General features: G+C 29.6%; 1 protein-coding gene across 1 annotated transcript; it reads right to left on the bottom strand.

The window, feature by feature from the left end:
* Positions 1-1,606: 1,606 nt before the first annotated feature.
* Positions 1,607-3,427, bottom strand: LOC106366105 (transcription factor MYB96). Its single transcript, XM_013805662.3, has 3 exons — positions 3,060-3,427; positions 2,671-2,800; positions 1,607-2,585 (listed from the first exon to the last, which is right to left on the bottom strand). The coding sequence occupies exons 1-3, from the start codon at positions 3,190-3,192 to the stop codon at positions 1,844-1,846; spliced, it is 1,005 nt and encodes a 334-aa protein (XP_013661116.2). The 5' UTR covers positions 3,193-3,427; the 3' UTR covers positions 1,607-1,843.
* Positions 3,428-15,036: the final 11,609 nt, after the last annotated feature.

Genomic DNA, 15,036 nt, shown 5'->3' on the forward strand with positions numbered 1-15,036 from the left:
GATCATAGTTTGGATTTCGGTTCGGATTAATGCAAAAATTCCTAACTCTAATACTCCGTCCGGATAATTTTTATAACAGTTATTAAATTTCAGATTTGGGGTTTGGTTTCAGCTTAGATTTTGGATTTGGTTTAAAGCACCCAAGCCTAGCCACTTAGCCAGCATAGAGGATTTTGACATTAGATTAAAGGAAAATTCTTCTTCCCTAAAAAACAAAACAATATCATCATGCTACTAGACTCTGCAACACAGCTCAATCTACACACATCCTGAAACATTAGTCCAGTTTTATCCGAAAGCTTTTGCTTATTATACCACAGAAAGGGACTTTAAACAACTAGTCCGGTTTTAATCGACGAAGTTAATGTACGAGATAAGGAAGACAAAGAAGTCAACGATTAAGCTTTAACCTTAAAGTGGAGAGAGTGCGAAAATAACTATAATCGAAAATGAGATGCTTCGGTGGCTAACGCATACTCATGACTCTTCACAAGTCACAAGTCTCATAACCAGCTTGCTCACTGTGTTCACAGGCACAAGTCAAGCCCTTCACATGTTAGCATTTAATACTCTTTTTCTTTTACATAATTCTTTTTTTTTTATCAAAACATAATTCTTGTTTCTTATTCGTATATTTTCAAAGTTCCTTCCACCACTAGTTTTTTGCCTCCTTCATTTATTGTACGCATGTTGTATACAGTATAGATACAAAGTTCTTCCCGGCTCTTGATTTACTAAAATTTATTAACAAGCCTAGTGGGTTATAAATTGGACACTAGTAACTCAGTGATGTCAGCACAAATTATGAAACTAATGTCTTTGTTGCTTGATTTTATATTTCTATCACATTAAGTTTGAACATTATTTGTCGGATGCTGGATATACATTGCTTATTTTGATTTTAAAAATACTCAAATGCTTCTCAAACTTAGTCATAACTTTTATGAAAAGAGCAAAAACATCGTTTATGAAATCTTATTACAATCTCTGTAATCTTCATTAATCGATTTTGTTCTTAATCGATATTGTAGTACTTTTCAAAAAAGGAATATTATGCTTTTATTTATTTAAAAAAATCTATAATCTATTATTGATATTATTCGTTTATTTTTAGGTGAACTGAATAATATTCATGTCAACTGAAAATCTACATTATCAGATAGTCGTCAAAACATTATCACAATTACAATATAATTAAAAAAATTTAATGTAGTCATAATGTTTGAATAACTCCAGTAGGTGGATTCTTTATATTACCATTTAATGACATTTTGTCTCAGGGATTATGATTGATTTGAAAGGACAAAATGATAATAGTAGGTTGTTGTATCTCCGTTCAGATACAAAACATTAAGGTTTGCGTAAAGAATGATGTTCATTAGATTTTCAAGTAAAAAGTTACTTTAAAGTTTAAACTCAAAATTTCCATTAGTGAAGTAAAAAATTAGAAAACGAAATCAATATAGAAAGTTGAATTTTGTGTAAAAAAAGGTTGAATTTTGTGCGTGTAAAGTTATACAATATATCAATGATTCCTTATATACATTATAAGAAGATTTGAAAAACCAGAAACTGTGAAAGACATTTGTATATATGAGCCATAAAGTACAAAACACATTCATTAATAAATTAGATGGGTACACGTACACCCTTTGTGTTACGTTCTGAAGATACAATTAAAAAGAAAAATAGATTATATCACCAAAAGGGGAAAAGAGTGTTGTAGAGCTAAAAGCTCCTAAAGACTCTAAAACCCTAATGCAATTATAAGCATACATATTATAGGTTAATACTTATAACTAATTAACTCTCATATTCTAGAAATATCCCACTTGATTTAGTTCTAGCACATCGCTTCTTGTCCTTCTAACGACATGGCAACCATATTCTCATCAAATAACCATTTCTCAAACAAAGATAAAGATCCTTGCGATATCAAACCAGGGTCTTGCTCCATTGTTATCACCGGTTTGCTCTCTTGGTCATGGAAGAAGCTTGTCTCCTGAGTCAAATTATGAGTTTCTTCCATGGAATTGAAGCTAAAGAAAGACTGTTCAAACCCTTCTCCGCCTTCTTCGGTAGCTGCTGAAACAAGTGGTCCGGTCTCTGAAACCGGTGATGATGAGGATGTTAGAGTTAATGATTTTGGTGTGTCTTTCATGAAATCTTGAAGCAACCGAGCGATATTCTCAGCACTTGACGCATATACCCCTGATAGGCATTGAGTAGTAGTGGTGATTGTGGTGGTGGTAGAGGAAGAAGAAGAGAAGCTAGGGATGTTTTGTGGTATGATTGACAATGATGATGATGGAGAAAATTTTGATGATGGTTTTTTGTCTAAAGATAAAGCCTCACATAGAGCTTGCTTTGCCATGTTGATATCTGTCTGAAGTCTTCTCTCCCATTGACCTTTGTTTGAGCTGTGATGTTGCTTTTGTGAAATAGTGTGTGATGAAGTGAAGCCATCATTATCTTCTTCACCAGATTCATTGATCTTCTTGAGTTTCTTCTTCAAATGAGTGTTCCAATAGTTCTTTATATCATTGTCTGTCCTTTCTGGAAGGTATGATGCGATGGCTGCCCATCTATACACAGAGAATAACATATTTAGATCTATTATATACTCTAAGGTAGTTTTTGGACATATATGGATCATGTGCATGTATGTACCTGTTGCCTAAAAGGGCTTGAAGATGAACAATCATCTTTTCTTCATGCTCAGTAAAATTTCCACGCTTAATACCGGGTCGAAGATAATTAGTCCATCTTAATCTGCAGCTCTTGCTACATCTTCTCAGACCTAAAACACCAAGTTAACAAATATTTCAACTCAATAACTCAAGGAAAACGGATAAAATGGTAACTAGAGATGTGTGGACAAACGAGTCGATGAAATAACTTAGGCTATTTATGACACTCGTATTTAATTCATACCAACCAAGGCAGAGAATATATAAATTTAAACCTCTAAATAAATTTTAAAATGAAAAAAAAACGTAAATTAAAAGTTCAACTAAACAAACAAACTAGTTTGTGATCAAGAAACTACAAAGACAAACCTGTGTTAGTAGGGACAGCTCTCCAGTTTCCAGGACCATGTTCTTGGATATAAGAAACTAAGATGATGTCTTCCTCTGGTGTCCATGGCCCTTTCTTCACTCCAGTCTTTTCACAACAAGGTGGTCTTCCCATTTGTCCTTTCTATACGAAAATATATAGCTAGCTTAGGGCAAGAAATTATCCCTTTTAAAGGGTTTTGATAAAGCTTATAGAACAAAATCTTAAACTTCGTGGTTTTCTTTTAGAAAGGTTTCAGAAAGTTTTGAGGATTAAGACAAAGAAAGTCCAAGGGTTTCGTTTTGTCTGAAGAATTGGAGAGAGCTGAAGGTTATATTTATAGAAAAGTGAGAAAGATAGATGAGAGAGAGAGAGAGAGCCGAAGAGCTAATTAGTAAGTAATTAATAAATTAATGGAAGAAAAGCAACAATAATGAAGGGGCCTGGCTTTGGCTTTGCTTTCAAAGAGTCAACATGGACAGCAAAATGCATTTACTCTCTTTCTCTCCAAAGTCCAAAGTCAGCCTCCTGCTCCTATCCTCCTATCTCTCTCCACACGGTTTCAAACAGAAATATTTGTTTTGCCGTTTACTTATGCCAAAAAAAAAACTAAATAAATGTAATATACTTGGACCGGTGCCTGAAACTCGAAACTCAAAAACTACATAATTTTTTGCATTTTTTATCATCTACAACTTTCGCATATACTCCAGATGGTCAAATGAACTATAAAACGACAGGAACAAAAATACAAAACACTAGTACTAGACATCATCTAAGTAATTTTTTTTAAAAATTTGGATAAAAGTAATAAAGTTTAGTTATATGTTTTCTTAAGATTAATATCAGAATTTATTATTAAACTTTAATAACCAAACTAAAACATTGACATACACAAAAAACAGATCATGGCAACCTATAATAATCTCGACTGATTAATTAGTTACTTATGTTAACTGTGAAATACTTTTTCGATGAATATGAGCTAGTTATTTTTGTTAGCCACTGAGTTGTAAATCTCTTCTAGGCGTATATTTATATCATACATACATGATACATGAATGTGATATCCATATCAACGTACGTAGATTTAGAAAATTCTAAATGTTCATGTATGTATGTATGTTTGTATGTATGTATGTATGTATGTATGTATGTATGTATGTATGTGTCTGTGTATATGAATATATCTCAGTTTGTACATTCAGAACCGTGTGGTGCTGATAAATGCTTGAAGTATGAGATAAAGGAGGTGGCACCGAAAGAAGACAAAATAAATCAGAGAAAAAGTCTAATATTTCGTTATTGCTTGTAATTTCATTATTGATCAGATAAATATAAATAGCTTATAATAGAGGGTGGGCTTCTTTTGTTACCAAAATTTAAGTTCTGTGGCTTAATAAATACTCCATCTATTTCATATTAAGTAGTATCGTTTTAGACTTATGCACACGGATTAATGAAACAATTAATTTTGCATGTTTTCTATATAAAAACACAATTACCTATACACCTAACCATATTTCAACCAATAGAAAAATTAATAACAGAATAAAATTAATAAATTTTGCATTGAAAACCGAAAACGACACTTATTTTGTAACAATTTTTTTCTCTAAAACGACACTTAATATGAAACATAGGGAGTATATTTCTGAATTTCCACTGCTAAAACTAGATCTGGTTTGTGGTGGCAGTAATTTCTGGTTCAGGTATGTGGTTACGATTATGCGTATCATTTCGGTTATTGACGTATTGAGATTCCGATACTCTTACGGATTCAATTCTGGTCCTATCCTATATCTCATTGGTTTTGTCGGATATGGATGAACGATTACGGAGAGTCTCTGCTTTGGTTCGTGACAAGAATGTTATTTCTGGTTCTCATGTGAAGATCCAAATGATTTTAGTTGTGTTACGATGTGACTGGATCCAATGGAAGTACCATCTTAATGTTGTGCAAGCTTTGAGGTCTCTGCCAAAATGGTTATTTGGATAGAAAATCATTTCAAGTCTACAAACAAGAATTCTTGACTTATTTTTATCCGTAATTTGAAGACTGGCCCATTTTTCTCAGCTTATGTTTTAGTAATCTATCATTTCGATTTTTTCATATCTATGTAGTTTTATATGAATTGTATTTTTCGCCGACTTATGGTTCCAGAAAAATGTGTTTCTTTCCGGCATATATAAAAAAATTTATGTTTTCAATATAATCCAACATATGACAAAAAGATTAATATATTGAAATCACATTTCTAATATTTTAGCGCGAAGTATTTAATTTAGAAGGAAATATAGTTTTTGATATAGAACTTTTTTTAATGTGATATTGCACAAGAAGAAATAGGAAAAAGGAAAGTTTGTTTGTTTCTCTACCTGATACAATTATAATTTTTGAAATTTACAATTGACATAAAGAAAAGGTGCTATCCAAAGTGTTTTAACATTAAACTAAGATTTGCATGATGAGATGTACATCTTGTAACCAGCATAAAAGAGTGCATATATTTTTTTTTGTCAGCAATATAAAAATAATCACATAGATTCTGTAAATCAAAATGGGCAATTCTGTAATCATATGGACAACAAATGATGATTGCTTCCTTGCAATGCGTGCAAGAATGTCGCTGTTGAATTCTGCGTACGTAGTATACGAATGAGCTCTGAGTTGTTGAAACTTATCTTCAAGACTTTTATGTCTTCTAAATAGCTTGCAAAAGCTGACCATTATTCTAGTTTCAAAAAACCATTTTTACCAACTGAAAAAAATCTTTTGCAAAGTAACAGTAAATTGTTTTAGATTCCTCGTACAAAAAAGAGTGCATATACATATATACATTTAATTAATTTAAATATTTTTTACAGAATATTCAATGTTTTCCATTTTTTAGCAACTTACACCACGCAGCCCTAATTAAATGTCACCTCCTTTTATGAATAGATCCATTGAATTGTCGACGCCTCTAAAGTCCATAACTTAGAGCATCTCCAAAAGACACTATATAACTTCAAATATGAAATTTTTTGCTCTCCAAAAGGAAACTTCAAAACTTCAAATTTGAATTTTTGAGGAGTGAAACTCTATATTTAAAGTTTCACTATTCAAAACTTCAAATTTGAAGTTTCATATTTTTATTTGCATTTTGGTCCCTATAATCACACATCACATTTATGATTCACATATATTTTTCTCGTTTATTGTTTTAATCTTTAAAAAAATTATATCTCATAAATATTTTAAATTTTGTTTACAGGTTTTAAATTTTACACATAAAATTAAAATAAACTTTAAAATAAGATTTAAAATATTTTAAGTTAGATTTAGACAACAATAATATACAAAAAAACTTAACAAAAAGATTTTAAAAAATTACATGAAGACATAAATATTACACAAATTTAAATATTACAACAACACTAATAGTCAGGTAAGTTTGATCCGGAACATTCAAATTTTCAAATCTTGTCCATTTTTTTTTTGTGTAACTGAAGATGTTTGTTGTTGTTGTTTTTGATGTCTTTTTCGTTCAATTCTTTCTTGTTCTTATCGAATATATTCACGAGTATTAATATCATCGAAAATAAATTAATTTTTAGCAATATTTTATGCTTCTCTTTTACTTTCTTGTTCCGATCTAATGTATTTACTTTTTTTTTTTTGAAAGAATTTTAAATTTATTCAAAAAAAACCTTGGTACAGAGTTTCACTGCTACTTTTTTTACAAACTCATCACATAACTCAAACTACAAAATTCTCAACTAAAGACAAGCTGCCTCATTTAAATCCTTGCAAACCATAGCTCCATGGTCTTCTCATGCTTCCCACCTACAGTCTTTCGAAGTGAAGTAACTCTATTTCTCACAATTTTGTCCAATCGGTTAATCAGACAAGCTGCTGGTTGAGGACGTTCTCCTACTCTCCTGATATTCCTCTCATGCCAGATAGCATAAATCACCACTTGAAAGCAGTATCTCATCAAAAAATTAATGCTTCTCCCTTGATTCCCATTTGAAATAAACCGGATTACACTGCCCCATTGATGGATCCTTCCCATGCCTGCCAGACTCCTCACCGTACCATTCCAAACTTCTTTAGAATAGGGACATTCAAAAAAGAGATGATCCCTTGTTTCAATATCCGTATTACACAGCCAACAGGTGGAGATAGCTTGCGGGTTCCAACGAAGCATTCTATCACCCGTTGCTAGTCTGTTATGAGCAGCTAGCCAAGCTATAAAAGAGAATTTTGGTGTAGCCTCAGTAAACCAAATTCCTTTAGACCAAAAGACTGTTGGAGACTTACATCTAATCAGGTTCCAAGTTTGGGATGTAACAAACCCTTCTTTGAACTCCCCATTTTCCCTCTTCCATAGACAAACATCCTCCAACTGATTAAGCCCCCGACTCTTCAGTCTAGTAATCGATCTAATGTATTTACAAGTATCAATATTACCCGATTTTAACAACTTTTAGCTCGTAATCTACAAAATAAAAAAATAGGAGAGTCATTTTTACTTTAAAATGCACTAATATATCATATATGCATTACAAAAATCATTTTATGAAATAATATGGTATTTTGTTTGAAGTTTAATATTAATTAAGTTATTTTTATTTAAATTTTAATATTTAATATAATATTTTATTAATTAATATTGGTGTAATATGTTTATATATGTGCTCGTTATTTACAAAAGTTTTATGAATTCAAATTAGTTATGAAAAATATAACGACCATATTATAAAATATAAATAGTTTTGAAGTTGAGTTTAAAGTTTTGCTTTTCTCCAAAAGCATATTTAAACTTCAAATATAGAGTTTGGAAACTTCAAGATAGAGTTTTTTTTTGGAGATGCTCTATGGGGGTAATATATATATATGATTTTTTTTGTTAGTATAAGATGTGTGTAAATTCTCATTAAAAAGATATTGGAAATTCTCGCTAGGAAATATATTGGCTAATTCATTAGAAAATAAATTACTGAGCAAAGGCAAAACTAAGAAAAAATATTTTGATGAATCCAAATATCTACAAGAAACAAGGGGAATGTTGGAGCACGTCGTGGCTGCGTGCATTGAGCTTCTAAAATTATTATTTCTTCCGACGTGCATTGAGCTTCTAAAATGAATAGAAAACTATATTCACATATATATGATATGTATGCACTTTAGTACTAAGCTATGAAGTTATGATTCCACAAAAATAAAGAAAAGCAATTTGGTTGAAAAATTCCATAAATACCACGTTCTTTGGGATGCAACGCCCATACCTTTTAATTTACTCATCTTCGGGGTTCACATATTAAGTTTACTTTGACTATATGCCACATAGATGCCTACTTATATACTACTTTATTCATCAATATTAATTATTTGTAGAGCTGTATTAACTATAGAGGCATATGTTATCGAATATCTTTTACATGTAGTAATTAATAAACTAGTGGAAATTTTAAGAGTTTTTTTTTTGTATTGCTAACTGAAATTATTAGAATTCCCGTTAAAATAAACAATTTTCTAAGTTACGACCACATAATAATTACACACGATCAAGGACATAACATTACGTTTTCGTTGTAAATAAAATTAAAGTTAAGTAAAAAGATAATTTATTACCGATGAAAAGGTGCATTATGAACTTTTGAGACTATTAATATAAGGAGAAACAGTACTGACTATGTATAGTATAACGGATACAAAGGAATAAATTAATTTCAGAATACAACTAATGCAAGTATGAGCACATATAGTGCAATCACATTGCAGAAAAAAAGACACCGTGATAAAAGTCTGAATATGACTGAAGAAAAATAGATGAGTCTACATACAATATGTGAAGGAGATATGCAACCATCGTATCTCAACCCAGTCCATGGAAGCTTAATTACAAAGAGGTTCTGAGTCTTTGGTGTACAACTTAAACTACATAGCGCTAAGAACATATATTTTCTACTTGAAGTCAATTTTTTGTTCGTTTTTTTTTTCTGTAAATTGATGCAGTTATTATAAAATACTTTTTTGGTTTGAATTTAATTTAAAATTCATCTAAAACAGTATCAAAAAAATGAGAAAGCTATATTTGCAGTAATATTATTATATATATCAGCCCATAACTTTTTTTTAATCAGCCCATAACTTAATTTATAATAAACTAGTCGACCAACGGTAATACGTTAGTCACTTCATCTTCGAGCATGGAAACTTTTTTTTTCGAGCTTGAAATTTGTGTTGATATTTGTTTGTTTTTTCTACAATCAGTTTGCTTGAAATCCTGCGATGTTTCCTATAGTTTCCAGAAGATTAATATGGGTAAACAAGTCAACGACTAGGGTCGTCTTTTGGATGCAGACAAACTTTGGATCGTATCTCATTTAATACGCTGTTCTAGCTAAATACTTGGTAGGTTACCTTAGGGTTTAAAATATAACTTAGGGTTTTAAATTAACCCAAAATTTAAGGGTTGAATGTGACTGTAACTACACGTGCCAGCATCCAAAGAGAAATATCAGGAAAGTTTCATTTAAAAGTGAACAATAACATAAAGTATTGGACCCATATCGTATAATTAACGGTGATTGATAATTTGATTTAGTAAAAATCATAGGTCTTCAAGAGTATATATATCCGAGGCATTAATTTTTAAAAATAGTAAGTATAAAGGATTGAGAAATATGTTATGTTTATATAATAAGTTAACTAGTTGATGTCCCGCACCTTGTGCGGATTAATATATCTGTACATCTAACAATTTTTAATTCTATTTTTTATAAGATAATAATAATTGAATTAGATAGAAATTTTAAATTTTAATTCAGATATATTAATATACTTATATATAAATTTTATAATAATATGTATTTGATCAATATTTTCAGTAAAAAATCAGAGAAATTGGCTATAATATTAGTTATTAAAATTATAAATAAGAGAAAAGTAATGATGATATTATCGGTATATATTATTAATATCTTTTATTAATTAAATGTCGTAAATATCATGTTTATTATATATTATAATATTTTTTTAGAAAATATTAGTATATATATCGGTAAAATAGGTTCATGTTTATCATGATTTTAAATATCATGATAAATATATAGATATCAAAATATTAAAAAATTAATAATAATATTAATTAAACTAATGATTTATCTTAAAATCATGGAAAATATGACAAATAAGCAAATTAACTAAAATTATGGAGAATGTGACAAATAAGCCAAATCAATTCATAAATAATAGAATAGATAGACAACTAATTAGAATGTCACAAGGATATTTTTACTTTAGCAAAAATAATGCTTCTACATACCACCGCCTATTTTGAGAGCTAGAGAACTTTTTCTAGTCGTCATTAATTACATAACCATAATTATTTTTGACCGGTTCAAAGTGTAAGACATACACAAATCTAAGAAAGTATTAAACTTTCAATCCAACTTGTATCCTCTGATTTTTAAACGGCATCGATATCCTGTTTTAAGATTGCATAAGTCAAAATCATTAATAGCTTCGTATTTTTGGCAATTTTGAAATGCAAATAGAATGTTTTCATGAATATAAATAAATAATATATTTACTTAATTTATGTTACGTAAAATTTTATGTTACATTAAATTGTATGTTACATAGCTTACGATACCTCATTGAATAATTATTAGTAAGACTTTTTGTAGAACTTTTAGTAAAAAGATTGTTGTGCATGTTTGATAACAAAAAATTATTGTGCGTGTATGACTAGAATCTCAATACACATGGGTTTCTAACTATTGGGTTTAGCTATGACACTAAGCCTCTGCCAACATAAACTTATTTAATTTTAAGAACAAACTCAACGAATCGTATATAATCTGATCTACTAAATCTTTTAATCAACCCAAACATTTTGACTTAACATGTCTGGACTGTCTTCTAAAGTATATGTTGTCCGTTTCCTTAGGGTATTAGAAACCATCATTTTCAGAGTTTCGATGTCGGCTTGTGAAGATCGACCACGTAAGTCGTCAATTGCATGTTGTCCATTTATATATTTTTAAACAAAATCATAATATTATAGGTACGAACGAATTGTAAGGAAGAATCTATGCAATGATCCAGACTAGTTAGGATAGATTTTGAATTAGTTTTCAAATATATGGATACGGTAAAGTATTAATAACCCATCTATTCTCTATAAGAAACTAGAAATTAACTCATAGGTGAGAATTTTATAGTTGTCTGGGTACTTAATTAAAACTAGATTTTGATCCGCGTTTAGAAAGCGCGGGTTTGTTTTCAAAATTAAATATTTTCTTAATATGAATTTCTATATAAAATCGTGTAAAATTCTAAACACATTTATGTGGAATCGTGAACCGAACCATATCAAACTGAAACACACACAAAACCCAAAATAAAATGAATTTTATAAATAACCGTATTGATTATATATCTGGGGAGCCGAATAACTGAAACCGAATAGAAAATCAAATGGATGCCTGAATTTTAAAGTACAAATTATATACCTACAAATAATAAATTATATTTAATTTCTAAATAACCAAATATCCTAAAATTACAATTTATAAACCAAATTACCTGTAAAGCTTAATAACCCAAAATTTTATTCATAATATTTCAAAATTATCCAGATTATCTGATATTTTTATTCGAACAAACCGAATTACCCGATATTTAAACTGAAAACTCTAAATTATCTAGCAATTTTTATCTACAAACCTGAAATTACTTGAAAAACAAAATTAAGCCGGAACAGAATTGAGCCCATTTTTGAGATATTAGCCGGATTCAAACTATGTTACCGAACCAAAGCAAAACCTTAATAACCCAACTAAAACCAAACTGAACTTTGTAAATACATGAACAGTTTCAAAATTTCTAAAACCAAACATTAAAAACCAACTGATATGTTTCCACCAAATTTAGATTTAATGAAAACCTATAAATTAAAAATCAGATAAAATTCAAAAACTCGCCATCAACATATGAACCGACACATGTTGTCCAGATTAAAACCCATAAAAACATTAAAACACTTTTTAAATTGACTAAACTTCTCATGTATTTTATAATAATACATAAAACTAAATAAAATATTCGATTTGTTCAGGTAAAAACTCAGAAAAATCTGATAACACCTTTTTAAAAAATTATTAAACTTTTTATATATTTTATAATAATACATAAAACTAAATAAACTATTTGATTTGTCTTATGAAGTACATGTATATGAAATCAGATTATAGTTTAGAAATATATGAAATAGGGTTTAGGATATATGGCTTAAAAGTTTATGGAAATTTGGTTTAGGGTATAGGGTTTGATTTATACTGAAAATATGATAAAAAATCTCTAGAAAATATGTATTTGAACAAATAAATAGATTCAAGAAAATACATGAAAATGGTAAGAGTCAAACGAGTAAATAATATATGGTTTATGGTATAAGGATTTGGTTTGTATTTGGTAATATGCATACTACCATTGAACATATTTTGTAAGTTCATACGCACATTTTTTTTAAAAATAGCCTACCAACTAATTTCATCACGACGGGTAGTATTTTGATTTTATATATGTTTGGTTATATAAGGTCGAAAATATGTATATTCCATATTATTCATTTATTTTAACTTTTTCCTCACGTAATGAAGTGAATATTAATGCACTTAAAATATTACGATGTGTAAAAGAATATGTTAGATTCAAAAATATCGGATGATGGCAGTTGGAGTTTCCATTTTAACAATATTGATAATTTTGATTAACTAAGGTAAATATAAAATAAGACATATTAAGATCCTATTGAATAGGTCCAACAACTTTGTTTAAGTAGATTTTTTCAGAATGTTTCTTTTTTAATAGTATAGACGAGAGAATTGTCTAATTTTTTTTGTTTTTTTTTTCTTATGGGAAAAGACTGTTGCTTAATATATATCCTTTGAATATATTTCGGGTAAAACTGGTTAATCTATTTCGGGTAAAACTGGTTAATCTATTTGACGGGGATTGCAAGGGCTATAAGAAGTGCAAATATTAACTGGTGTGTCATTTCAGAAGGCTATGAATCAATGTATGAATGTGAGGTGGCTTGGCTTTTTTCTTCGCTAAATTGGACTAGACAATTCTTTATGTATTATCAGAAATTACCTCGAAATATGAACTTCTCTCTTTTTGGATGACTATAAATTAAATTCGGAATCCAAAAGCTTGTACATCTTCTAATGGCGAAATTCAGATCATGTTAAACTATAACTATATTCAGAAGAACAGACATTTTCTAGCAAAATTGAATTCATAACCTTTTAATTTTTTACTAAGTGATCTAAAAATGTTATCCACTATATCAACTCTTTATTGTATGTAATGCCCTTTCCGAAAGAAAAAAAAAACTCGGTTGCCGAATAAGAGATTTTGTCACTAAAAGCATTTCTAATGGAGATTTTTAATTTAGGAGTTCTAAAAATACATATATGTGTATATATATATATATACATTGTTATGTGTATAATTGCGAGGTTCTAAACTTTACGGAAAACTCAATCTAAAATATTTTTGTGGAGTATTTTGGGTTATGTTTTTCGTAAAGTTTAAAACTCTGCAATTATGTACATATATATGTTTTTAGTACTCTTAAGCTAAAACTTCGATGCCCTAGAGCTTTTCCAACGTTCGTATTCGAACACCTAAACATTCTTAAAACTTCGAAACCATTCCATCACTCATTGCACACCGAGCGATTGACATTTTACAATCCTCTTTGATTGCACTACCCACTAATCTATTGACGTGGAAGCATGCACACATGTACGGTAGAGATCAGAACACCTTGCCTTCTCCAGATATGGAAAGCGACGATCTTGGACAGGACATGCTTCGCACATTACGACAGAACAAATTACTCAAAAGGTGTTAGGTATGTTATGGGCCCACCTTAAAAGCAATATTTTATCGTATTGCTACTCTGTGGTCCCAATTTCTAATTAGCTCTCTGCCACATGTCGATGGTAGAACGAATATCACAACAATGATTTCAAAGGTAAGAAATCTGCCAATTCGAATTCGCTCAATACTATAATGGGCGGTGTATTATTTAATTGTATTTTAAATTTAGTTACTAAGTGTACTTTTTATGTGAATTACAAATTATTGTCGATTGAGTCATTTTATAATTATTATGAAGAGGCATTTTGTACGGGACCATACGCTCTTGATATGTATCATACGTGATAGAATTTTGAACGTGGCATGATATTAGAGGGGGTTCATAGTTGGCTATATATATTTGCAGTTACGAGCTTGATGATTGTAAGTCAACTATCATTTGAATTTGTTCACATTATGGAGATAGTAAAAATTCATATTTATATTATACACGTAAAAACTCGTTAGGGTTTGACTACTTATTAAGTGAGTTGACGTACTTTGAGTAGCCTATGGTTTGTATAGCAAATATGTTTCGAGGTAGACTGCTTATATACCCCCTTTACACATATGATGATAATTTTGGCTCAATAATAATAGATCAAGTCTATCTCTTTTATACTTTCTAGAAAAAGAAAAGTGGATATATGTTTTGGTTGTGGTTGGGCTCTGCTACTAGTACTACTACTCTATATTCAAAACGTTTATACATTTCTATTTAGTAATTACGAGTTATATAATCATTAAATATTATTTACAGTGACTAATCTTACTGTATATATACATATATTTATTCTCATTTCATAAAATATTAACACATACTAAAAATGATCAAAGTATATACACATGCATTAGTAAACACCATGTATAGTATTAATCTAACACATCTCCGTTCATAAAGTATGATTTTAATTTTTTTTAACACATATTATAAAAAAACATCAAACATATCCTTTTAATTCATATATCATTTTAAGAGCTGCACCATTAAAACTAAAATTATTATTATATTATATATCTTTCGAAATATTAAAATAATTTTTCAGGTAAAT

Source organism: Brassica napus, chromosome A9 (assembly GCF_020379485.1).
Source record: "Brassica napus cultivar Da-Ae chromosome A9, Da-Ae, whole genome shotgun sequence".
NCBI classification, from domain to species: Eukaryota; Viridiplantae; Streptophyta; class Magnoliopsida; order Brassicales; family Brassicaceae; genus Brassica; species Brassica napus.